The sequence below is a fragment of the Equus asinus genome, chromosome 6 (assembly GCF_041296235.1).
Source record: "Equus asinus isolate D_3611 breed Donkey chromosome 6, EquAss-T2T_v2, whole genome shotgun sequence".
NCBI classification, from domain to species: Eukaryota; Metazoa; Chordata; class Mammalia; order Perissodactyla; family Equidae; genus Equus; species Equus asinus.
The window spans coordinates 47,931,636-47,958,377 of NC_091795.1; the positions used below are offsets into that span (position 1 = coordinate 47,931,636).

At 47.0% G+C, this 26,742-nt stretch overlaps 1 protein-coding gene across 1 annotated transcript; it reads right to left on the reverse strand.

Annotated features, from left to right (window-relative positions):
- Positions 1-766: 766 nt before the first annotated feature.
- SLC1A4 (solute carrier family 1 member 4) lies at positions 767-26,190 on the reverse strand. The gene is made up of 8 exons (XM_014836782.3): positions 25,308-26,190; positions 15,010-15,052; positions 12,914-12,976; positions 11,967-12,133; positions 7,674-7,907; positions 6,231-6,425; positions 5,796-5,930; positions 767-3,588 (listed from the first exon to the last, which is right to left on the reverse strand). Exons 1-8 carry the CDS (start codon positions 25,832-25,834, stop codon positions 3,354-3,356), a joined length of 1,599 nt encoding a protein of 532 aa, XP_014692268.1. The 5' UTR covers positions 25,835-26,190; the 3' UTR covers positions 767-3,353.
- Positions 26,191-26,742: the final 552 nt, after the last annotated feature.

A 26,742-nucleotide genomic window follows, 5' to 3' on the forward strand; every position in this document is an offset into this window, starting at 1 on the left:
CACTCTCCGCAACAGACAATCAAGGCGGCCACAGTCCAAGGTGGGAGCCCAACCTCGCATTAGTAACAGGCCCCATCAATTCTTGATCTATGCAAACTCTCTCCTCATCCCTTTGGGCCTTGCCCAGAAATTAAAACTGACTTCCGTATGACATGAAGAGCCAGAAATGTCCAAGTCAGAATAGGGACCTGTTTCTTCAGAGGCTCCGGGGTCTGGAAACTCAGGCTTCCAGTGTGAACTTGTAGGATAATCCTATTATAAGAGGCTTCTAAATTCCCTAATTGTGCTGGAATGTGGTGTCACTGAAACTGAGATTATACGAAAGAATGGGCTGGGTGCGGTGGTGCCAATGGCAGAGGCATGGGCAACTGCCTTATGCACGGACTTCCTCAGTAATCCTACGACTGGGGCATTCTTCCAGCCCGGCTCTTGGCTTACAGGAGATGCTCAATTAGGGCCCGTTCATCTAGTTGTTCTAACAAGACTTAACTTTATGAGGTATGTGGCAAAACCACTCACTTTTTGCAAGAGCCCTGCCAGGGTTGAATAGGAGCCCAGAAGTGGCTGGATGCGACCCACACCACTGCCAGCTCTGCCCCAGCTCTGCCCACCTGAACAGCCCTACTCTGCCTCAGGGGGGCCAGCTGGCTAAAAGCAGCAGGAAAAAAATCAACCCAGTTACCCGCAGGCCATCCCCCAGAAGAGCTCCATCAGTAAATGCCACTTCAAAACACAAGAAAGGAATAAAGGAACACACAAACCCTAGTAGAAACACTGGATTCATTTTTGAGGACTGCTATGTTTTAAGGCAAATGTCACGCGTACAAAACAGTCAGAGACGAACAGTACTCGAACAGTATCTATGACAACAGGTTAGAAGAGAACAGCGGGGAGACATCTTCAGACAATGAGAAAGCGGGATTTTCGCCAGCCAGGTCTGATTCCTCTCGTGGACTGAAAAATGAGAAAAGCAGCACCTTCTTCCTCCCAGGGGAAGGGGTGTGCTCATCACTGGGATTGTATACGGAAGGGCCCTGCTCCAGGCCATGCACTCTCCTCACTGCATTTCCAGGTCCAAGAAAGAGGCTGTGCAGTCACTGGGTCTCATTGTCCAGCTCTAATTTCCACATTTTGTGAAATTCATCTTTAGAAACAGGAACTCCAGGATGCCCAAGCCACACAACTTCGAGTTAGTTCACCTCTGGCCACATTCAAACTTGCTTGGATTGGAGCCAAACAACATACATACACACATAAATATGTATGCGTATATGTGTACATATAGAGCCGTATATATGTGGAAGAAGGACAGATGAGATGCACTGAAACCTGAAAAACAGTGAATGTTCATTCGCAGTTTGGAATCAAGTAAGGTGATTGTTTCCCCTTTGAAAACAGAAAGGTATCAGCAACAAGCTGTGGCCGGAGGGTGAGTTTCCAGGGAGGCACCTCTCGACTCAGTCCCTGGTCACTCCTGGCTTCACAGGAGGTGGGAGTGGCTCAGCTGGTTTTGAGTTGGAGGGAGTTGGGCCTTCCCACCAGGCCGGGCCAGCTCTGTGCCCTTGGCTCTTCCCCACCCCTTCTGCTCAGGCACACGCCCCTCATTTTAATATGAGGGCGCTTGACTGTCTCTGTCCTGTCCACCCATCCTCAGCACAAGGGGACACACATCGCAGTGGTGTGTTCCCTTCCTATAGGGCCCGGGTGACAGCAACACCACAGCAACAGGGAAAACAAGGGAATGAACGAGGCTGAAAGTGTGGGAGCTTTAATGGCCCGTTGTGGGGTGACAGACACACTACCTGGGTCTGGGAGTCACGGAAGTCAGGTACCGGGAAGCGTGGAAGGCGGGGTAGTGAACTCACCGACACTTGAAGGACATCCGGGAGAGGCAGCGCTGATGCTGTCACAGAACTACGGGGAGAACGAGTGGCGTGATAACGCTGCTAATGCACATGGAGGACGAGGCCCTGCTCATCAAAGCTGTTCTGACCAGGAGAATGGGGTCTCCGGGAGAAAGGTACCACTGGTACCGAATCAGAAGAGCAGAGGGGTGTCAGCACTCACTATCCAAGAAGGGAGACGGTCGTTCTCATGGACCCACTCAGTTCGCCTCACCAAATCCCTCTGAGGTAGGTAAGAGGCAGGTGACACCAACCCATTTTACACACGGGGTAAAGTGAGGCCCCAGGACTCGCTGCAGGTCACACCGCGGAACAGCTGTCTTGTGCCTTTTCGGTCTTCCCTGTCCCTGGCAATGCTGGTCTTCTCTACAACACCCCCTCACCTAGATTCAAACCAAGTCCACGGAAATCAGCCCAAGCCAGGGGATCTGGGGATGGGGGCACCCCATTCCAATGAGTGGGAGGGTTTGTGTTTTATTTTTTAAATTTTTTGCTGCAACACAGCTTTGTAGGCAGGGTCTAGTTGAACTAAAATAATAGATTGATAAACCAACAAGGGTCCTGAACACGCCGACCACATCACACCCCCCAAGAGGAGAAGGCCTCTCTCTGGCCTGTTGCCAAATCAGAGTGGCTGGGGATAAAGCCACAGAGCTGTCAGAGGCCCGGGTCACGGAAGCAGAAAACTTCCCCAGGGCTGGGAGGAGAGTGGGGACAATGGTGTGTGTGCATTCTGTCATCCTGTCTTGATTAGGGTGCTTCCTTTCCCTCTGCAGGCTGCGTTCCCCCCTCCTGTCTTTTACCTCCGAATTTACATTATTTACTCAATGACACTGACCAGAGACCCTAGCAGTGCTAACACCACCTGGAATATTTCTAACCTGACAACGCACAGCACATACATCCAGCCCACCACCAGCCATCAGTGACCCAGAAGCCAGCCACACCCAGCACACACTGAACACCTCAGTCCCAGCTCAGCGAAGTCCAGCCAAGGCTAAGAATTTGGGAACTTTTCCAACTACTTCGGCTCACAAGGCAATGTGACAGATGACTGCAAACCCCTAGGTCTGCCGGGGAAGCACCCAGCGCAGAGCTGACTGGGTGCGATGAGGCGTACACCAGCATCTTCCCAAACTTTAACCACCAGGTCCCGGTGAGACTGTTATTTCCAGAGCCTGGTAGCCCGAGGGCATGTTTCCAAACAGAGCCCGGGTGCACACACGGTGGCGCCTGGACATGGATCAGGCCAAACATCAGTGTCCTGGTCCTCGGCAACCAGTTCCCGCTGGGAAGCCCAATGCCTGTGTGAGAAGTAATCCTCAAACTGGTGACGGGGCCAAAGCATTGCTGGGAGGCTAAAAGTCAGAGAGGGCGTGCCAGTGTCCCGCGGCTGCACTAACAGGGCGGGGCACCACTGCGGGCAGGCCAGCCCGACGCCCGGCCTCATCACAGAACTGACTCCTTTGATTCCAGTTCTGGGGCGCTGGCTGCAGGGGCAGCGGGCTTCTGGTGGGTCACCAGAGGCGACGTCTCCTCCTCCGACTTGCAGTTGGGGATGGCTTCCACTTTCACCTCACTCAGTTCCTGCGCCCCTTTCTTCATGGCTTTCTGATTCAGGTGGTGGAGAATGCCCGCACCCAGGGCGTCCCCTTCCACATTCACCACGGTGGTGGTGCGGTCCCTGGGAGAAAAGAAAAAGGCAAGTAGAAATACCATATGATCCACCTATCCCACTACTGGGTATTTATCCAAAGAACGTAAAATCAACAATTCAAAGGATTTATGTGCCCCTATGTTCATCGCAGCGTTATTCACAATAGCCAAGACATGGAAGCAACCTAAGTGCCCATCAAGAGATGAATGGATAAAGAAGATGTGGCATATATACACAATGGAATACTACTCAGCCATAAAAAAGACAAAATCGTACCATTTGTGACAACATGGATGGACCTTGAGGGTATTATGCTAAGTGAAATAAGCCAGACAGAGAAAGACAAACACCATATGATTTCACTCATATGTGGAAGATAAACAAACACGGGGATAAGGAGAATAGATTGGTGGTTACCAGAGAAGGGGGCCAGGGGAGGGAGAAAGGGGTAAAGGGGCAGATACGTATGGTGATGGATAAAAACTGGACTGTTAGTGGTGAGCACAATGCAGTCTATACAGAAACTGATATATAATAATGTATACCTGAAATTTACAAGATGTTATAAGCCAATATGATTTTAATAAAATAATTTTTTTTTAAAAAGGAAAAAGGCAGGCATTACAGCTGATGCTGCCTGCAGCAACCATGGGGGCGGCCCAGTCACAGCAGGCTGAACAGCCACTGGAGAAGCCGTGACCCTGAGGGGGCCCTGCTGATTCCTGGAGAGCATGCTACTGAGGGCATAAGGCCTCATTTTACTCTAAATTGATTTTCTTTAAATACGTTTATTCTTATGAAAGTAACAGACCTTCACTGTAGAAAACTTAGAAAAAAGGGAAGTATGAAGAAGAAAACAAAAGTCCCCCCCATACTCCACCGCTCTGAGCGGTCAGTACCCATTTTTTGACCTGTTTCCCTGCAGTTACTTTCTATGTGTGTATCCTATGTGGGATAGGCCCGTCATATAAAAGTCGCAGATGACTGGGATAATAACAGATACAGTTTTGCGTCCAGCTTGTGCCCCACTCACTCTCACACTGTGGGAGCTTCCCCTCTTTTTCTCACTGTGACACTGCATCTCTACTGAATATTAATCTTCATGTGAATCCACGGCTGTTGGCAAACACCGTCTCACAACAAATAGCACTGTCCTTTCCAGAAGCTTGTCTTCCCATAGATTAGCCCAATAGCCACTCTCCGTCCCCGGGGCTCAGAGGAAGTATTGTGCCCATTTTGAAGAGAGGGGAAAATGTGCAGTTGCCTGAGGGCACGGAGAAGCTGAGGGCTGCGGCATCAGAGGCCACAGGGTGGCGAGGGCTCGTGTGACCTCACATCTCCACCGGGCAGCCCGCTGGTGCCCTATTGCCCTATTCCTGCCTCAGCACCTCTCAGAGGCCTGCCTTCCCCATGCGGAGGAGGCTGCTGGCAGAGGAAGGAGACAGAGCCTCTGGTCCTGTCTAACTCACCAGCTCCGGGACTGAGTTCCCTCTGATGAGTTGTCTCGACAATGCTGGACATTTCACCTTCATTGCTCTGAGTTGCCATAAAGATTCTGAGAAACCCCTTCAAGTTTCTAGGGCTTAAAAAAAAAGGTTGGGGCCGGCCTGGTTAGTGCAGTGGTTAAGCCTGTGGGCTCCACTTCAGCAGCCCAGGGCTCACGGGGTCGGATCCCAGGCGTTGCCCTACACACTGCTCATCACGCTATACTATGGTCGTGTCCCAAGTACAAAATGGAGGAAGATTGGCACAGATGTTAGCTCAGGACCAATCTTCCTTACCAAAAAAAAGAAAAAAAGGTTGGAAACCACCTTTTCCAATCACAGTGGGCAGAGCTATGAGCCCAGTGCCAGGCTCCAGTATTTAGGTCAACCCGTGCATGGCTCTGACTAGCCTGGCCAGGAGTGTCTTTCTTCACTAATATTTACTGAATGTTTTACCACATGCCCAGAACTCTTCTATGTGCTGTGCATGTGCTAACTCATTTAACCTCCACCACAACTCTGGTGTAGGTTCAATTATTCTTCCCATTTCACAGAGGAGCAGACCAAAGCCCAGAACAGCTCCTATCGCACAACTAGTAAATGGAAAATGTCTTGCGTGTGGGCTCCCTCACCAGGGAGGGAGCATGTTTTAAGTTTCTCTGCATGCCCCAGGCCCAGCAGAGTGCCAAGCTCCTAGGGAACTCAATACAGACTTTCTTTTATTCGGTGCCCTTAGGACTTGCTACTTACACAATCCAGTCCACAGCCAGGATCAGAGAGAGGTCATGAGTGGGCAGCCCAATGGCCTCCAGGATAATGGCGATAGTGAGAACTCCTCCAGCTGGCACGCCTGCTGCTCCAACACTAGATGCTGTGGCCGTCACTCTAGGGGATGGCAAAGCAGGGTGAGCAATTAACACAGAGCACGCAGTGGGCACAGAGAAATGCAGAACATGGCAACCACTGCATGAAACTGAAAACCACACAACCCTAGATTCTGCTAGCTGAGCCCTAGAGAAATGATTCACTCTCTTCAAGCAATGAATTCATGCTGTCCTCACTTTACAAATGAGACACCGGAGTTATGGCAAGATTGGTGTTCATGAGGTTTTTCAAAGGAAATCACGAGAAAAACCTCAAGTTTTGACCCAAACCTACAGGTGAAGGAAAGAATAATGAACCTACAGAATCGTGAAAATCTGTCCTGCTTTCAGCTCTATGTTGTTGAGCTGGGCAATGAACACCGCGGCCACACACTGGAAGATGGCTGCTCCATCCATGTTCACGGTGGCCCCGATGGGAAGAATGAACCTGCTGATCCTCTTGTCTACACCATTGTTTTCTTCAATGCACTTCATCATAGAAGGAAGGGTTGCTGAGCTAGAAATGGAAAAACAGCCCGCCATGAGAACAGGCCCTCCCAGCCAGGCTAACATAGTACTCAGCTCCGACCCAGGAACACAGCAATTAGCACCATCCTAGTTTTTGGCTTTCTCTCCTTGAAATAAGGGAAAAATCCAAAATGTTTCCAAGTTTCTGTTACAACAAGGGGTTCTGTCAACTCCCAAAGTATTCAGAATCTGACTGCCTAGATTTACCTGTTGTGTTATTTACCTGGATACACCTGTTCCAAATTTCTCCGGAACCACACATTGCCTTGTGGTGTAAAATGTTCTTAAGAGAACAAATAACTATTTACTTTTTATGTGCATCTCCTCTCTTGAATGGTTTTTTTTTCCCCAAAAAAGTAAAAGGCAAACTATGATTCTCTTTTTTTCCTTTGAGGCCAAGAAGCAGAAATGGCTCTGAGAGTTTGGAAAGAGTAACCGTGTCGATGTTCCCTGGAGAAGACCTGCTCTCTCCAGCTGCCTCTGCAGGCTCTGAGGAGGATGGCTGGCGCAGCTCAGAAGTAGGTTCATATCTGCCCAAGCCAGAGAAACTTACCTCCCTAATTCTTTTCACCACCACTACTCCATCATACAAACAGCCATTCAGGATGGGAGGAAACATGCAGTAGAGAGGCAAAAACTAAATGTGTGAATGAAACAATGTGCTGCCATCCTTTGAAAGTTTTCTTTAACATATTGGGAAAGCCCAACCTTTTTTCGAAGGGATTTCCAATAATGACAAGGTGTATCTTTTGTGCTAAATTAGATAATCCCACAATACTGTGGACTCCTAGAGAGCTGAGCACACATCCCTCATGATGGTGATGATGGTGTCTTGGTCTTATTTTCTAATTCATGCATCCATAGGGAGAATTGGGCAGGTGTCATTCTAGAAACTTCTCTGCGATGCATTTTGAGTTAAATGGTTGCCTTCTTTTACTCAGGCAAAGGTCTTACTCATTAGAGTGAGGGCCCATATCGGGTGAAATAACAATTTGATTGACTTTCAGGGAGCAGGAGGGAGAAGGGAATGAGGCAATCCCTCATTCTGACAATCCCAGAAACCCACCTCCATAAGAGCATTGGGGCTGGTAATACAAAAAAATCAGTTGAGACCAGCTTAGAGAGTTTTCAAGGGATTAAAACACGTCAAGATGCTAGCTGTGCATCCACCTCTGGCCTTACCTGTTTCCACATTAATATGGCTCAGAGCAGCCAAGGGCACCCAGAACCCACTCACCTGGAGCAAGTGGCAAATGCTGTTGCAAACGGTGCAAGGAGACCCAGGAGGAACCTGAAGGGGTTTTTTCGTGTAAAAACAAAATAAATAAGCGGTAGAACAATTCCTCCATGAATGAAATGGCCCAATATAGATGTGAAGATGTATTTCCCAAGGCTGGTCACCAGCACGACGATGTCCTTCATTTCCACTATCTTGCTTCCAACGAGGAACATGATGCCCACAGGTACATACCTAGAGCATGAGCAAGGGCATTTGTCAGTAAGAGAGGTGCGACGATGGGGCTGGGAGATGCAGGCCCTTCCAGATACAGAACACAGGGACTTTCAACTAGGCGGTCTTCATCTCTCCCTAGGATGACCCTGAGGAATAGAAAAGGATGGGCCCATTTGACAGGCCATGAAACTGAGTAAAATTAACATGATGAATCACCCTGGCTAATGGAGTCAGGACCGGAACCCAGACTTCTTGCCCCTCGGATATATTATGTTCTTAACACATGGATGCTACCAACCCCATAGGCTCCTCCCAAGTGGAAAGGCAAGGAGCTCTTAAGGATCAAAGCCCCTGAGACTGTGAGCCTGACTTTCCGCTTTGCTCAGGTTTGTTCTGAGAATTTAGAAACACAAAAGACTAACACCTATTTCGCAGAATTGCTGTGATATAAAATTGAACCAAAGCTGGGACTTCTGTGAAGTTTTAAGTTCTTTGTAGTTTGGAAAACACGATTCCGTGGGAAAAAGTCATTAACAATGACCCTCTGGGAACACTCCTGGAGCGTGAGGGTTTTTTTAATGGCAGGAAGGGAAGGAATGAACCATGGGAGGTACAAGAACAAAAGTCTGTTGTTTTGAATTTCATATAAATTGAGGAAGAATTTTGCAACCATTGACTTCATTTGTAAATTTTAATTATATAAATGATAATGTCACATAGTTCAAATTTCAAAGGGTACAAAAGGGTGAAGAGTGTGAAGTCTCCCGCCACCGCTTTGCCCCCAAGCACCCAGTTTCTCCCCTGGAGATAGCCAATGTGACTGGTTTATTGAGTTTTCTTTCCAGAGATATTCGAAGCAGTATTATTAATTTTAAATCCCACAGCAATGCATGAATACATTCTTCTTTCAAATACACAGAAACCTCATTTGTTTTAACTGTGGTAAAATATGCATAACATAAAATTTACCATTTTCACTATTTTTAGGTGTACAGTTTAGTGGCATTGAGTACATTCACATTATTGTGCAGCCATCCCCACTATCCATCTCCAGAACTTTTCATCCCCCCCACCCATTAAACAGTAAACCCTGTTCCCCGCTCCTCCTGTCCTGGTAACCTCTATTCTACTTTCTGTCTCCATGAATTTGCCTACTCTAGGCACCTCCTATAAGTGGAATCATACAATACTTGTCCTTTTGTGGCTGGTTTATTTCACTTAGCATAATGTCTTTAAGGTTCATCCATGTTGCAGCGTGTGTCAGAATTTCACTCCTTAAGGCTGAATAATATTCCATTGTATGTTTATACCACTTTTTGTTTATCCATTCACCTGTCAATGGATATTTGGGATGTTTCCGCCTTTACCTCATTCTTTTTAAATATTATCCTCAGAACTGAAATACTATGGATTATTTTGCCATTGCCCTGCCGATGGACATTTACATTGTCCCCAGGTTTTCATCATTGCAAACAACGCTGCAAACAGGTCTCTTTGTGCCCACATGCCTATGTTCTTGAGGTAGAGACACCGAGAAGTGGAACTGCTGAGTTATGGGGTGTGCATATTTCAAATTTCAGTAGATACTGACAAACTGTTCTCCAAAGTGGCTGTTCCAATTCACATTCCCGCCAGCTGTCTAGGAGAATAATCCTTTCCTGCACCACTGGTTCTCATCCATGGATGCTTTTGCCCCCAGGGACATTTGGCAATGTCTGCAGACACATTTGGTTGTCACAATTTTGGGGAGGGGGTGCTGCTGGCATCTAGGGGTGGAGGCAGGGATTATGCTAATAAACATCCTACGGTACACAAGACCGCTCAACAGAGAATGATCCAGCCCAAAACGTCAACAGTGTTGCTGGTGAGAAACCCTGTCCTCACCTTATCGATGCCTGATAAAACCAAACTTTTCATTTCCCTGATTTCTAACAAGTTGGGCAGCCCTTAAAATCCTTACCTGTCATTCAGATTTGCTCTTCTATGAAATGCCTGCTCACATACTTTGCCCATTTTCTAATTGTTTATTCAGTCTTTTTTCTTTTTCAATAATCAGAACGCTTTATATTAGTGCTTCTCAAACTCTCTTTGGTGAGAGACCAGTTTATTTCTATGCAGCCAGTCATGGACCAATATTCTTATGAAAGACAATAAAAATAAAATATTAGAAAAATGATCATGAGCTTGAATGTTGCAGCAATATGAAATTGCTATAAAAGTTTCTAAACACTATTCTCAACTTCCCTATAAATCTCACTGCAGACAGACAAACAGATTGTGAACTGGTACCTGTCCCTTGGATAGGAATGCTTCCAGGTCGTGTGTGTGTGTATATACACACGTACTATCTGTAAACAGATATCAATTTTTTTCAACAAGTGTCTTGTCTTTAATTTTGTTCAAGGTAGCTTTTACATGCAAACATTTTCTATTTTGACGTAGTCAAATTCAGCAGCTTTTTATGGCTTTTACTTCTCATATTTTGTTGAGGAAGACTCCTTACTCCTAGATTTTCTTCTACTACTTTTAGAGGACTCTCTTCTTTCGTCCTTCCTTCCCCTCTGGATAGTTTAATGCACGGAACAGAGGCACGCTTATTCGAGTACAAAGGGTCTCTGGTTGCTTTTGCCCTACGGTGGCAGAGCTATAGTCGCGATAGAGACCATGTGGCCTGCACTTTGCTGACCGTGTGCTTAATCCATCGAGAAGTTATTTCTGCGAATAGTTCAGGGTGGGCAGGGGCTTTGACATCAGAGGAGGTCATCAGAGGAGGAACGAAAGCAGAAAGAGCTACTACTGAAGACCCCGCCCACACCTGGTTGAGATCCTTTCTCCATTTAAGGCATTTTAAACCTCAGACACACTTTCCAGGCCACAGATCTCCCGCTGCAGTTGGAGCCTCAGCAGGGCCTGCCTTACCGAATACCTGCTTATGTAACTAGTACATCCCATTGAAGGAAGGACTGCAGATTGGTTTCCAGACTGAAAACGAACGTCTTAACATAGGAACATCACTCTCTCGCAAAGGGTTTCTTTTAATCCAAACTTTGGGAGGATTTCAGACTAAAAAAATAAGCCAGGAAAAGAACTTGACATGTGAGGAAAACACTTTTCCCTTTCTGAAAATATTTTTCTCCCGAGAACAACAGTCATAAGAAGCACCATGTTTGCAAGGGTAGAGTGTCAGATTCTGGAATTTTGGGTTGAGCAAGATAAACACCACCAGTGGGGGCTCAGGATGTGCTTCCCACTCAATTCTAAACTTTCCCACCAAATTCCAGGCTTCTCTCCTAAAATCAGTCCCCAGCGCCATCTGAGAGAGAGAAGTTGTGGGATATTTAAGGCTTGACAATAAGGAAAATGCTTTGTGCATGAAAGGATAGTTTCTCAACAACGAATGGGCAGAAGCTAAAACCCACAGAAGTTTGGCTTCAGTAAAACAGCAGGATGAAGCTTATGAGGCATTGGAACTGGAATTGGTATGATTTCTGAGAAGTTACTTTGAGGGATATGGTCAAATTTTTACTTTTTAGCCAGAAACCAATCTAATGGGTTTTATTAAACAATAACCCCATTCATTGATATTATGTAATGAAGCATTTTTGTAAAAAAAGACCATTCTGGTTAATACATGCATGAGGTGAAGATGGATTAGTCTTCCATGCTGTGAAATACTACAGTAAGCGGCCCCTTTGAAGCTTGAAGGTTTAAGATAAATGAGCCTTATTTTATTCAGCACAGAGCAAACATGGAACTCATTGCCCCACAAGATGATATGGGCATCCCATAAAATATGAGATGATGGTGGGAACTCATAAACAAACAACCTATGATAGAACCCTAAGGGGTCACTGTGGGTGCTGAGGAAGTCAGTGATTCTCTGAGGTCCTGGACAAGAGGAGAAATCATCTCCACTTCCATCACCTGCTGTACCAAGATGGCCCATGATGCCTCAACCACATGCAGAGCACTGAGCCAGGTGGCCCCACAGAGTTAATCTAGAAGAGCAGAGTCGGGTTCTTTTTTGGATGGCAGGAGAAATGAGAGAGAGAGAGTAGGCAGTGGGGCGACACTCACCACATGATCCATGACACCAGCACCATTGTTGCCTCGTTGAGGGCATTGAAGAAACGGATGAGCTCCTCTCCTTCAGAGCCGAGTTTCTTTAGGGCCACTCCTAATACCAGAGCAAAAAGGACCAATCCCAAAATGTTCATCCCTTCAATCTCAGTGCCAACGGGGATCTGTAGGATCAGCGGGGACAGAGGGTCTAAGTTTCAGCAGATGAGTGAAAATTAAACATGCATTTGCTTGGTCCGAAACGCTGACTGAAACGCTATGCCAGAATGAGAAAAGGTTCATGTTTTCTTTAACCTTCAGCAATTTCACAAACCAAGGAGTAGGAAACTCAAAGGGAGAAGGAGTCTGAGGAACTTCTCCTTCAACCAAAGAAAGGCTGGTAGAACTCAGAGCCCCTCAGCCCTGGGGAGTTGTATATGGGGGCGGGGGAAGCACAAAGTACCTCCTTCTTCCCATGACAGCTCTGTGGCTGGAATGAATAATCCTTGAAGTCCTGGTCCCTTCCACCTCTATCATGAAGCCTGGGACCTAGCCCAGTGTCTGGCAAATAATACATACTCAAAAAATACATGGAATGAATGACAGCTATAGTGAGTTAAGCCCATAAGACAAGTTCCACGTGTAGAGGTAGATAAAGTCATCTGTTAATTATATTTCAGAATAGCAGAATGGGTGTTATAAAATATTTTTTGAAGAAAGGGGATGTTAGTTCCAATTCAATGAAATGGATTCACTAAAGATTCCAACGCTCCAGACACTGGCCTTTGGCCAAGCTGGTAAACAGCCAAAGGAGCAAACCTAACCTGTGTGCCTCAAATAGTCCATTCTAACCCCAAAGTTTCCAGCCCTGCTGAGAAAAAGATGCATTGTGGATGCTCCTTCAGTGAAGAAACATTATCTGCTTTCTAAGTGTTTGTCACAAGTGATCTTACAAAGAGCTTTACCTTTTCACGGGTTACGTTTCCAGAGCTCGTGTTGTGGGTCACCTCTATATAATCAGTTGCATACTGTGAGCAAGAGAAAGAAAAATCCACTGTCAGTTCACAGGTGAAGACCGAACCAGAGGAACGGAGAGCACTGCAGGCCTCCGGCTACTCCTCATCATCCATTCCAAGGGTTCCGGGCACTCCTCACGTGGTTGGCCTGACAAGGCCTAGGAGAACTGCAGAAAAGCTACTTAAGACCACGACAGCATGCACTCCAAGAGGCCTCTGGGTTATTTAGGGACCCAAGAAAACAGGGAACATTTCCTCCGTCCCTCAGATAATGGTTTGGAGGAGAAGGTCTGCACAATTACATGCTCATAGTTTGATGCGATCTGGAGAATGCTTGTATTAATTCCATAAAGACAAAGTCCACTTTTCAATGTGTCATTTTATTTTCATTCATTTATTTGTGCTCCACCTTGTTCCAGAACTTATTTGAGCCTGACTGCTTCTCACCATCTGTTTCTAATCTGCCTGAGCCGCCGCTCTACAAAGCACAGGATGTGAGGCAAGGCGGCGTCTTCTGGCTGAGACTTCTGGGAGATTCACTTGGCAGAAGTGAACCGTCTCTGCAAACTTTGGTCCGACGGTTGACTTCACATACTCCTGCACGAGGCACACAGGTGACTCCCTGTGGCAGGATGCTCTATCGAGTGGAATCTGTTATAAAACCCCCTTCCTGACCTCTTTTAAAGACATCTGGCTTCTGACCTATCTGTGGGAGCCCCTTAGGGGGCACAGACCTGGAGGCTGCTTTCTGCCTGCCTTGGAGGAGCTCTGGGCTCTCCCGGCTTCGATTTACCAAGCTTTCAGATGGCTGAGCTGCTCAGATGTCCTGTGATCAGGGGTGGCAGGGGAAACAAACCCCATCCTACACTTTCTGTCACAGGCACTGAAAGCCCCACACACCTTTTACTTTTCTCCTACCTCATATTATATACACAAGGCACAGCTGGGCTGATATGCAGATTTTTTTAAAAAGACTGTGAGGAGAAACAGGCAAGTCTTCACTTGAAAAAGGCAATCAGATTAGTCCATCTAATATAGACCTTTATATTCCTTCTCTGTGCAAAGCATGGCACAGGGACATGACTTGCAGCACTGCTAAAATGAAGGACAAACTAGAAACAGCCTGAATGCCCAGCACCAAGGGGCTGAGGGAGTAAACTGACGGTCTGCTCGCACAGTGGAACATAGCCAACGACACGTGTGGAAGGACATTTACCGGCCTGGGAAAACGTTCACAATATATTGTCTTAGAAAAGAGCAGGCTGGGGCCGGCCCCGTGGCTGAGTGGTTAAGTTTGCGCACTCCGCTTCGGCAGACCAGGGTTTCACCGGTTCGGATTCTGGGTGCGGACGTGGCACCATTCATCAGGCCATGCTGGGGCGGCGTCCCACATGCCACAACCAGAAGGGCCCACAAAAAAAAATATACAACTATGTACCGGGGGACTTTGGGGAGAAAAAGGAAAAATAAAATCTTTTAAAAAAAAAGAAAAGAGCAGGTGACAAAACAATGTGTGCAGTGTGTGTACAAACTAACAATATGTGTAGTATAATTATTTTTAAAACGTGTGTGTGCATGCATAGAAAAAACATATCTGAAGGGTGTATACCAAAATGTTAATGGGTAGCTCTAGGTAGTGATTATGGGTGATTCTTATTTTCTTCCACTTTTTTGCACTTTTTCATTTTTTTACAATGAGGATATATTACCTTTATAATCAGAAAAAATATGTGTATTTCTTAAAAAGTTCTAAAATACTTAACAGATTCCTGAAATGTGATTTGAAGGTATTTCTCAGGTGATGTGAAAAGATGTTGGAACCAGTGGGATATTTTAGAAAAATTTGGGGATTTTTTTTGTTTAGTGTTGTTTTGTTTTGTTTGTTTTCACTCCAGGGGCCCATCTATAAAACTTCAGGCCAATGTTGCCAAGCTTTGTTAATGATACTGTCGCTCCTTCTTCCACCCTACCTAACTCTACAGCAGTCATTTACACATCCTCCTCCCCCGTCAGTTTCACATTTTTAGCAAAGCATCAGGCCTTACCGTACGAAAAGCTGCAACCACAAGATTTGAAGGAAACAGGTTTCTGTTGGAAAAGAAAGCATTTCATCAGTATTATTAAAATTCAGTGCTCGAAGTGCCCTCTTTAAGACGCCCATCCTGACAGCCTAACACGGAGTTACCTCTCTCTCCACTTCAGCAGTTACTGGGTCTTCTGCTTGATCCAAGCCCCGAACTATGCCTCGGCCACTGGGCCACAATAGATCCTTGGAATGCACCAATTTTTATCTTCCTCTCCCTCATGGTACTCGTGGATATTTAGGCTTAACTGGGTCCACCCAGACCAGAATAACTGCATCACTTCCCTTTCCCCAAGAGGGTAAGCCCCACTGCAGTGGTTTTCAGGGGGGAGTGGTGCTGCCCACAGTGAAATGCAAGGGAGTGTTCTTGTCGCAATAAGCGGGGGGCATTCCTGAAACTGGCGGAGTGTGTGTAGGGGGAAGCGCCAGGGCCCAGCCACTTGTTCTGCTGAGTGTAGCCTAGTCCAGTACAATAAAAGGTCTCAAGTTCCTCATGCTTTCAAATGTATTGTATGACATGCCTGTAGATGCAAGCCTTATTTATAATTACCTGAGCCTAAACTAGCTCCAAAACAAGGTATTTTTTGCACAACTTGAGCACACACTGAATTTTCTGGGAGTGCAACTCCTGTGTAAAATGTGGGATAATTATTTTTTGTTTTGTTCAGAGTGTTTCCAAATGTGCATCTTCCAAATTTTCTGAATTGTTCATCTTTCTGGAAAATCACATCACCAATGGCAAACACCAGGATCAAGTATCTGTCTGCATTTATAGCTTTTTATTTTATATTTTATTTATAGCTTTTTATAGCTATAAATTTATAGCTGCATTTATAGCTGTCTCATTAATGGTGACTCTAAATTCAGAATTAAGCACCTAACCACTTTCTTTTACATATTGAAACACATTATTTTTTATTATAAATTACTCTTCTCTTGTCTTTGATATTACAGTTAAGACAGATGTTTTGAGATTACGTGTGTAGGTAAATTCTACCTACATTTGAATTGAAATACCTGGATTTCATTTCAAGATGAAGGATATTATAAAATACTTGCTACAAAAGCAGGATAATAGAGCTGATCAAGTTAAGCTCTATTTTGAAGCTAAAATCTATTCATGTAAACAGTTTTTACTGAAGGCCTTCTTTGGGTCAGGCTCTGTGCAGGATGCTGGCCTTGATATATAAGAAAATCCCACTGACAGTCCATTTTGTTCTACTCACTTCCTATAAGAATAAATCTAGAGAGTAAAAGACTCTGGACCCTCCTTTACAATTTGTGCCAAACTTATCCGCGAATTCTTACTTTGTGGTTGAGTTGTTCACCTAGCATTAGCATCTCTAGGCAACTATTTGCAGTGCATTTGGTTTCAGAGGTAGGCAGGTCTGACTGCAACCCAGCTTGGCAAGCAGAGGCTAAGATGGACTGCCAGTAGTCACACCTTTGTGTAATACCCTCCCTTGAGTGTGGGTGGGGCCTATGACTTGCTTCTAACCAACAAAATACAGTAAGGGTCATGGGATGTCACTTTCATGATTTGGTTACATAAAACTGTGGCTTCCATCTTGCCAGAAAACGCTCTTTATTCCTGCTGAGCTTGCATGTTTGATGTTGGAAAGGCCCATGTGGCAAGAAACTGAGGGTGGCCAGTGGCCAACAGCCAACTAGGAAGTGAAGCTCCCAGTCTAAACTTCAAGGAACTGAATTCGGCCAACAACCATGTGACCTCAAGTGAATCCTTCCCTAGTTAAGCCTTTAGATGAGACCTCAGCCATGGCCAACACCTTGATTGCAGCTTTGTAAGAGACTGAAGCAGAAGACCCATGCCAGGATTCTTGACTCCACTGATACAGTGAGATAATTAATGTGTGTGATTTTAAGCTGCTAAATTGTTGGTAACTTGTTAGACAGCAATAGGTAACTAATACAACAGCCAACAGGGTTAATGAGATGCAGAAATGACTTCATTAGTACAATTAGGGTGCTTCCACAAGACAGCCAGCATCCAGAGACTGCAACACAGCATTTCCCAAACTTACTTGTCTATGACCAGAATTGCTTAGAACATACTTAGAGAATACCAGGAAGTACACGTCTGCATTTAAGCAGACAAAACGTGATTGTGAGTTGAATTAACCACTGCAAAATGGTGATCAGAAATTTCATTCCTATCACAAACATATTTACTTAAATAAAAAAAAAGGCAGAAACAGACTAGCAATTTGCATTGGCTATTCTTTAACATATAAATGAATAGCAACTTACATTTGCCTATTATTTTCACTATGAAGCACCTTTCTTACACATTTCAATCTTGGGGCATAGGTTTGGTATCTCATTTCCATTTGCTATACTAGTTAGAAGCAGAAACAGGTCAGGAGACAGGTTTCCCTGTCCACCACATCACAACTGTCAGTAGTTCCCAGACTGAGCTGGCCACGGGGTTCTCCCCCTAAGACGGCAGGGAAGTTAAGGAAAGAGCTGGGTTAGAAGCCCTCCATCTTCCCCACAGGGAACAATTTCTCCTGCAAATACCCTGCATCCTTCAGGGATCAGCCATTTCCTCAAGGGGTGCGAGCACAGCCTTTCCCACAGCCTTGAAATGCAGTCTCTTCCAAAGAGCATACACTATTTGTTTAAGCCCTTCTATCTGGCCTGCCTGGTCTCTTTAGCATAAACAATAACCCAATACCTTCTCACCCAGAATGGACCCTGACCCTAACCCAGAACTTGTAAACCAAACAGCCACTGACACATCCACCTGTTTTCAGACAGTCTACAGTATCTAATCTACAAAACCCAACATGAACAGAGGGCTACAGACAACACTAGAGGCAAAACAGCCACGCCTGCCAAAAAAATCAAGTTCCTAAGAAGAACACGATGTATGCTGGCAGTTTCTTAAAGTTAAACATACACTTACCATATGACCCCGCAATTCCATTCCTAGATATTTACCCGAGAAATGAAAATACATGTTTGCAAAAAGGACCTATATGTATAACAGCATTCTTCATAATAGCTCAAAACTCAAATGGCCGTCAACAGATGAATGAACAAACAGATTCTGATAAATCCATACCATGGAATCCTATCTGGCAATAAAAAGGAACCAGCTACTGATAAACACAATGTGGATAATCTCAGCCACATCGTGCTGAGCAAAAGAAGCCAGACAAGTACACGCTGAATGATTCCATTGATGTGAAAGGCTAGAAAAAGCAAAACTAATCTATAGTGATAGAAAGCAGAATTTTCTCTCCAAAACTGCCTGGGGCCAGGGGTGGAGAGCGGGGACTGCCGAGAAGGGTCATGGATGACAGAAATGTTCAGAGTCTGGATTGTGGTGGTGGTTAAATGAGTTATCTATTTGTCAAAACTCATTGAACTGTACACCTAAAATGGGTGCATTTTATTGTATGTAAATCATACCTTAAAATTGCTTAAAAAGTTAAAAAAGATGCAGTGATTTCATAACCCCTCCCAAAAAACCACATTCAAAGGGATGACTGAACTTTAGCTCAGCTCTCAGATATTTATTCCTGGGAAGGAATCGTCTGGGGGCAGGGAGCTGAAGCTCGTGCATCCACAAAATCCTACTCCTTTCCCTTGGTCCCTCTGGTTGCCACAGACAGCCTAGGAGCAGGAGCAGTCCCCTCCTGTGCGCACCAAGGGCCAAGGAGCGGAGGCTGTGGGAGTAAAGCAAAAGATTTCTCTGCACTCTTCCTCGATCCGATCGTACCTTTGGTGTCATATCAAGAAGGCACTGCCCTACCCAAGGTCCCCTAGGTTTTCTCCAGCTTTATGTTCTGGGAGTTTTAGTTTTGCACTTTACACTTAGGTCTGTGATCCATTTTGAGTTAATTTTTGTGAAGGAGGAAATGTCTGTGTCTCGATTCATTTTTTTGCATGTGGACGTCCAGCTGTTCCAGCACCATTTGTTGAAAAGATTATCTTCGCTCCATTGTGTTGCTTTTGCTCCTTTGTCAAAGATCAGTTGACTGTATTTACATGAGTCTACTTCCGGGCTCTCTATTCTGTTCCATTGATCTATTTGCCTATTCTTTCGTCAATACTACAGTCTTGATTACTGTAGCTCTGTGGTAAGTCTCATAGTCGGGCAGGGTCAGTCCTCTGACTCTGCTCTCTCTGCCCTCTTCCTACCCCTCGCTCCTGTGGCTTTTAAACACAGATACCACCATGAACTCTGGCTTTTTCTTGCTCCTAAGCTCTCCTGCATGCAGGATCAGCTGCTCGTCATGTTTTGCTCCCCAGAGCTCTGTCTTTGGGCACTTTTCCCAAATCCTCACATTCACACAGTAACTTTGTGGGCTTTCAAAGTGAGGAAAACTTGGGCTGGAAGGGATTTTAGCAGTGATCAAGTTCAACTCCCTCATTTTGCCCATGGTAACACCAAGGCCCAGAGACGTTGAGTTGATACATCTCCCACTCATGCTCCATCTAGGCCAACACTGTCCAATAGAACTTTCTATATTTGTGCTGTCCAATATGGTAGCCACATGACTACTGAGCACTTGAAATAGGCTAGTCCTACTGAGGATCTGAATTTTTAGTTTTATTTACATTTAAACTAGTTAAATTTCAATAGCCACTTGTGGCTAGTGTCTACTATACTGGACAGTGCAAATCTGGAGTTTTGAGATCCAGAGTCTGGAAATCAGAAGGACCAATGGTCTTCTCATGGTTACCTCTGCACAGCACCAATTTCACTGGGTGTTAGGGTGCTTCTAACCGCTGCACACTCTATCTTATTCAAATCCTCAAATATTTCTTTTCTCTGTTATTTGATCCTGAGAAATTTACTTGAATTACATAATACCAGATATACATTAGACCAAAGTTTCTCAAACATTAGTAGGCCATGAAATCAAGTTATTGGCTCTAATCAGCACTTTATAAAAGATGTCAAACATTAGACAGAACAGAAAATATCAGCATGTATCACATTTAAAATGCTGTTTTGTGGAACTTGTATTTCAGGTTGTGTATGTGGGGATGCCATAATCTAAAATGTATTTCTTATCGTGAGTCTAAGTCAAAGACATCTGCAAATGCCAGGACCATACTGCTAAATCCTGAGACCCACACGGAGAGAGAATGGACAAGGCTTTCCAGTGCTCTAGGAATCTTTGGGCACATTACTTAAAACAAACAGAAAAGCTGGTAGGAGCTGAGGCCGAGCTGCTGAAGGCAGAAGTTCTGTTAGTGGGGCTGTACAGACTCATGCAGTTCACACAATGAAAACTTCAAAAATGGTCCTTCTTTACACATCTGGTACTGCTTCTTCTGATCCTGTTGTCAAGGGTGGTACGCATTTTCCTGTTCTATATGAGAAGAATGTAAAACAATTTACTTTTGCTTATGTATATTTTTGTTCCAGAAGTATTTCCTTTTATTTAAGTTCAAAAATTCTTTACCAAATTGATGAAAATTTCAAAGACTCTTCAGAACAGGATATGGCACACCTGATAAATATTTATTATCCCTAGTGCTTATTGTTATAGAGCAGTTGACAGGGATGTGCCCTTTCGGCACTCCCTTCAAGGCTGGGAGCAGAGGAAGGGCAGAGGGGGTGGGCTCACGCTATGGTGACAGTAGGGGTTGGGGAGTAACCCGCCCTCTTTTTAAGGCCCACATCCAGTTTTAGATCCCTGCCGGAAAAGCTAATATTGGGCCCCCGTGGTAGGGGACCTTTTAGGAGCACTCATTCTCTGTATCAAGTAGCCCTCAGCTGTCCCTGAGAGCCTGCGACACAGAACATTAGCAAGACACTCAAATATAAATTCATTTAATCCTCTTAACAAGTGTAAGTAGCAGATACTATTATTAACCTCATTTTACAGGTAAGGAAACTGAGGCACAGAGAGGCTTAATGACTTGTCCATTCAGCTGTAAGTGGTAGGGCTGGATTCACACCCAGGTAGTCGCCTTCAGTGTCTGCTCTTAGTAACTACCATGCTGCCTCTCTGGGTTTATGCTCTTTTCAGTCTCTGAACTACTCAAGTATTCTCCTGGGTGGTAGAAGAAATAGCGTCGTGTTAAAGACTTTTTTTTAATTGCAAGCTGACATTTTTTCCCTTTAGTGACTAGTCAGGCTGAGAAACTTCCATTAATTTGGGTCCTTGCCAGATCTGCTAAGAGTCTTCATCTTGCCTACAGAAGAGTAGTCCTAGGCATAGCTCAAACCACCTGCCATGGCCAATATTTAGAAGAAATGATTTACTATTCTCTCTGACTGCAATCTAGGCGCTGACATTAGATCTCCGTCTCCAATAGGTTTCCTGGCATGGATTAAAGAAATGTGTTCTTTGCAGCTTGAGAGGCATCACATTCATGCCAGTCCTTGGGGAGGAAAGTAAGCCCCTGTGTCTCCCTCAGTGAAGGGAAAGGCACTGTCCACTGTTGAGAAAATGAGCACAAGAAAAAACAATAAAGCCTAAAAAACTGGGCAACAAGCAAAATCTCAACTGTGTTTACCAGGCACATGGTAGCACCCTGCCACCCTCTGCAAAAGACAGTGGCCCAAGGCCATTCTTCTGGCTGCTGGTGTCCAGAGTCCTGGCCGAGGAGCTGACCCTACCTGCTTCCTTTGCAAATAAGCCTCTGGGTTTCCATTGAAAACTACAAATTTCAGCATCCAGAGGAATGTTAGAAGCCAGTTGCCTCAATCCTTTACATTTACAGCTGAAGAAAACTGAGGTCAACTTTGGAGACCATGAACATGTAAGGCAGGAAAAAAAGAAACCGGAATGGCAGCGAGGATATGTGCGGATTTCTGCCCCATTTCAGAATGGAAGGCTCTTCTGTGTTTAGTTTGAGCTTTTCTCTATTTTCCAAACTTCCCATAGTTTGATTCCATTAGTCCAAAACTTAGTCACCATTCACTTCTTTTTCTCCAGGCTCCATGTGGTTCCCAATATACCTAAAGAGACACTAGCTTCAAGTCATCCTGGGTTCCCCTAAACATTCCTTTTCTTCCCATTTACTCTCATTTATTTCAGATTATGAAAAGAGAGTCATTCCCATTAGCTCATGTGAACTGGAAAAACACAATCACTCTGTGGTATCGTTCCATTTATAATAAGAGCAAGCATATACTGGGCCATCCTGTTCTAAGAGCTGTACAGACAGAACTCATTTAACCCTCAAAACCATCCTGTGAGGTAGCTGTTCTCATGACCTCATTATAAAGATGAGGAGGCCAAGGCACAGAAAGCTACGGACACGCCCTAGGACCCACAATCAGTAAGCATTGTTGCAGACCCATAAGTTCCACAAGGACTGGGTTCCTGACAATCTGTGTCTGTCTCTTTGGTGCCCAAACCATTTCCTTTTGGATGAAAAATCACAGCTCAATCACTAGGGGCACACCCAGCTCTGAGAATCCTGTACTGTTCCAGGTCCCCAGGCAGCGAGTCCAGGCTGCCCAGGGGGAGACTGTGACTTTCCTACCTGCCGGTTGACATCCGCCATAATTCCTCAGCAATAAAGGGCCTGCTCCTAGCGCCAGTGCCTCACACCCACTCCCCAGTCTACTATGTCATTTCTAATCCATCGTGTGTTGGGAAATCACATCACTTGGCAACGGCATTCTGAATTTTCTACAAGGCACAATGAATATCTATTAGCTTCATTTCTTTCTGACTTGTAGTTTCATCTTGAAAAAATAAATTAGAAATGATGGCAAAGAAACCCCATGGGAGTTCTGGGGCACTCTGCCACCAGGAAAGATCACGGACTTTAGCAAAGCTTTGGTGGAAGCTACACTAAATCCCAGAGACTTCTCCCACCCCTTGCAGGTGTTTAAGTTCTGGGCAGTGACCAGGTGAGAGCCTGCTGGAGAACTGAGGTATTTACTGGCAGAATCTCATTTCATTCAAGTGCCCAGAGGCAGAAAGCATTGCACCCTGCCTTTGCGAAAGAACATGCCCAGAGTCATAAAAATGGCATCCCCGGGGTTTCTTTGAAGGAAGCAACTTTAAAATTTTTATCCAGAGACTCTCCAGACCTAAGAAGCATTTCCACAAGCCTCAGGACTGTTTCCTCACACAAGCTGCTCCACGTGAAAGCCTGCAGCTGCACACGCCCGTGCTTTCCTTCACGGAAGGGGCTCAGCTCCTCTGCTGAGAGGAAGGAGCTGAGAGGAAGGAGCATCTGGCTGATGCAATCATACCCTCACCTGGTTCCTCCTTGGGCCTAGAGCAAACATTTCTGAGACCGTCAGACTAGCCCAGCAGCACAGTGTCATTACCATGGCATGTTGACTTGGGGACGAGGGGAGTGGGAGAAAGAGAGCCCTGAACTTTCTAATCCCCCTTTTGATAAACCACTCTGTGACCTTGAGCAAATGGCCTAGTCTCTCCATGTCTCAGTTTCCTCAGTCATAAAATAGGATCACACCCCCTGCCCTACCTTTATCCATGAGCTGCTGGATTAAATGAGGTTGGCCATTGGAAGCATGAAATGCTAGCTATTCCCAACAAGCCACGACAAAGGTTCTCTTAGTCCCTTCCTGTATCTGCAGCCCAAGTCACTGAAAAGGCTGTACCTACACTGACCGCTAAGCCACGAGGCTGGGTCACCACTCACTTCAGAAGCAGGACTGAAGAGGCTTGGATCCAAAACTAGAAAACCATGATCAGGAAATAAGATGTCTCTTCTGGGACTGGTGGTAATAAGGTACCCCCTCCCCTCAGCCCCTACCCCCTGTTGTTGGGCCATTGCCCCTCTCTTGGGGATAAAAGAATGCTACTGAGCCTCCTTATGGGGCACCACCAGCAGGTCAGAGCGGGGCATCCACACTCCCTTCCCTGGACCACTGACCCCTGCAAAAAGGAATCCTTTAACCCCATAATCAACTTCCTTCCCGGGGAGAGCTGACTGACACACTGAAGGTAATAAGTCTAGGGCACTCTCAACCTCAGCAGACTTTGTTTTCAGCACCCACCTAAAAGTGAGTCCCCAAACTTTAAGGACCTCTAAAGACTCTAAATGTCTAGCTGCCAGATGCTAAACAAACTCTGTGATCTCATCCAAGTCCTAATAGGCCGCCTCCACCTGCCTTCTTGGTGAGAACATTTCGGTCCCCCTCATCAGAGATTTTTTTTCAATGTAGTTTTAGATGAACACTCTCTCTCTTAAGTGGCAGACAGTCATCACATTTTCCAGAGGGAGAAATGGAAATAGCAGGAAGTCAAGTCATTTTGCCCAGGATTTGCTGTTTTTCAACAGCCTCAGGAATGAGGAGCTTTGCCTCAGTGACTCAAGACAAAACCTACCTCCAAGGCCCCGAACCCAGAATTATCGGAAACCTAGAGGGAGAGCCAGCTGAGCCCCTCACTCGGCTGAACCTGGCCAGGTCAGAGAATGCCTCCAGGTTGCAGTTTTCCCATCTACGAACTCCGGGCTAATGGAGAAACCAAGAAAGGCCCAGACAGAGGCTTTAAATGATCCACAGAAACTACACTGCATTTCAAGGGATGCAATGCAATTTCTAAGAACGACAAAAAATAGGCAAAGCTAAGTGAAGATGCTTCTCTCCCCTCCCCTCCAGAACTCACACCTTCCCACAAATAAAGCCCCTTGAAACTCACAATCCTCTAAAGTGGTCCTGACTATGGGGTGAGCAGCAACCTGCCCCAAGCGTAGAAGAGAGGCATGTTTTTGGGCAATGGGCCCCACGCGGCTAACCCCAGTCTTGTTATCCTCACATCCACTGACAACTCTTCAAAAAATTGCCAGCTTCCTCCCAGTCAGAGGGCTGAAATAGAGGCGGCCATCGATTACAGACGAGGGCGACCCAACAGGCAAAATTTAACCGATGCTCCCAGAAGCTTTCCGGCACTGCGGGGAGAAAATGAGGCGAACCTATCAGGGGCGTGGAGTAACGTTTTTACCGGTGTAGGCGGCCAGAGAGTATAAGGAATAAAGCACAGGTGAGCCGGCTGCATCTTCCCTAACACACACTCCGACCTAACGGTAAGACTGGCTCTTGCTAAAAGATGCAGGCCTGCTCCTTGAGATTGTCAGGTGCGCCCTGGCTGATGTTTGCAAAGGTGTGGTCAGCATGCAGACTCCAGACGTTATTTCTATATTTAAAAAAATGTTAAAGGCCACCAGCAGCCAATTAAGAATTAACTCCTAGGAATATATGAGGGTACGTGTGTATGTATGAACTGGAGCGCATCAGAGAGCGGTGTCTCCCACTGCGCAAACGCCAAGGTGGGGGACCGTTACCTGGCCAAGTCGAGGAAAGAGTCCACTGTCTCTTTGGGGACCGGAGGAGGCCCCGACACCTCCAGGCCCAGGTCGCTGGACTGAAGGGTCTGCGCGCCAGACCCAGGCTTGATGATGAACGCCAAAGCGACGGCGAGCGCTGAGGCGCCCAGCGTGGTGAGGCCGAAGTAGGCGATGGCGATGCCGCCCAGGCGCCCGAGGGAGCTGGCGTCAAGAGAGGCGGCGCCCGACACCAGGCTGCAGACCACCAGCGGCAGGATGATCATGCGCAGCATGCGGAGCAGCATCTCGCCAGGGAAGGCCAGGTAGGTGACCTGCGTGCGGCTTAACTCGAGCCCGCGCAGTGCCGCGCCCAGGCCTGCGCCCGCCACCACCCCAGACACGGTGAGCAGCACCAGCGCCTGGCGCCGCAGGAAGCGGGCGCAGCGCCGCTCGCGTCCCGCAGCGGCCCCGGCCGCGGCAGGCCCCGCGGCAGGCCCCGCCTGAGCGCTGTCTAGGTAGCCGTTGGTCTCGCTGCTCTTCTCCATGGCGCTGGCCGCGGCTCCGAGCTGGAGGAGGCGGGGGACTTGGGCTCTGAGGAAAGACGGGGCTCTCAATGAATGGATCAGGCGGAGCTGGCGAGGCTCGCTAGCTGTGCCCCGCGGGTTCTGGGAGCCGGCCCGTGGGGGACTCCCGGCCTGGACACAGAAGCAGGTGCGGAGAGAGCCAGGAGAGACGCGGGAGAGCGGGCTGGAGCCCCGGCCTGAGCGGATCGTGCCGCGTCCAGCCGTCCCACGGCGGCCCCACGCTGCAGATGATGCAACGCGGGAGCAGCGAGCCGGGACGCAAAGGCGAGGAAGGAGGGAGTAGAGAGCGGCCTGAGCGTGACGCCTTCACACCCACCGCCCCGCCCCGCCCCCGCCCCTGCAGCCAATCAGCGCCCGGAAGCTGCCGCCACGCGCCCCTCCCCAACCCCCGCCCCGCCCCTCGCCCCCGCCCCGCCCCCCGCCACCCCCCCCGCCCCGCCCCGCCCCTAGCTGCCTGTGCGTGGACTGGGGTCGACTGGGCCGGGACGCTGTCCCAGGCCTTTGGGGCGCCTGCAGAGCCCGCCAATGCCGGCACCCACCCCTCCGCCTGGCCCGGGTGATGAGGGCCGGCTCCCGGCGACCGCAAGGAGGCGCGGCCTGAGCGACTGCCTGCGCTCGTTGGCACCTGCTGGGGCCGCTCGGGCCGGCCGGGGTCTGGGCCCTCGGAGTTAGAGGGCCCAGGAGAATGTGGAACGCGGCGCGTTCCTTGTCCTGGGGATTGGGGGAGGGGAAGGGTTCACGCGAGGCTGGGTGCCTTCGCCCCCGCGCGGCCGGAGGCGGCTCCAGAGCGCGCCAGCCTCTTACGAAGGGGCCTCGCGAGGTGAGGGGGGCCTAGGGCTGTCCTCCAGCTGCACCCTCCTCTTGCGTAA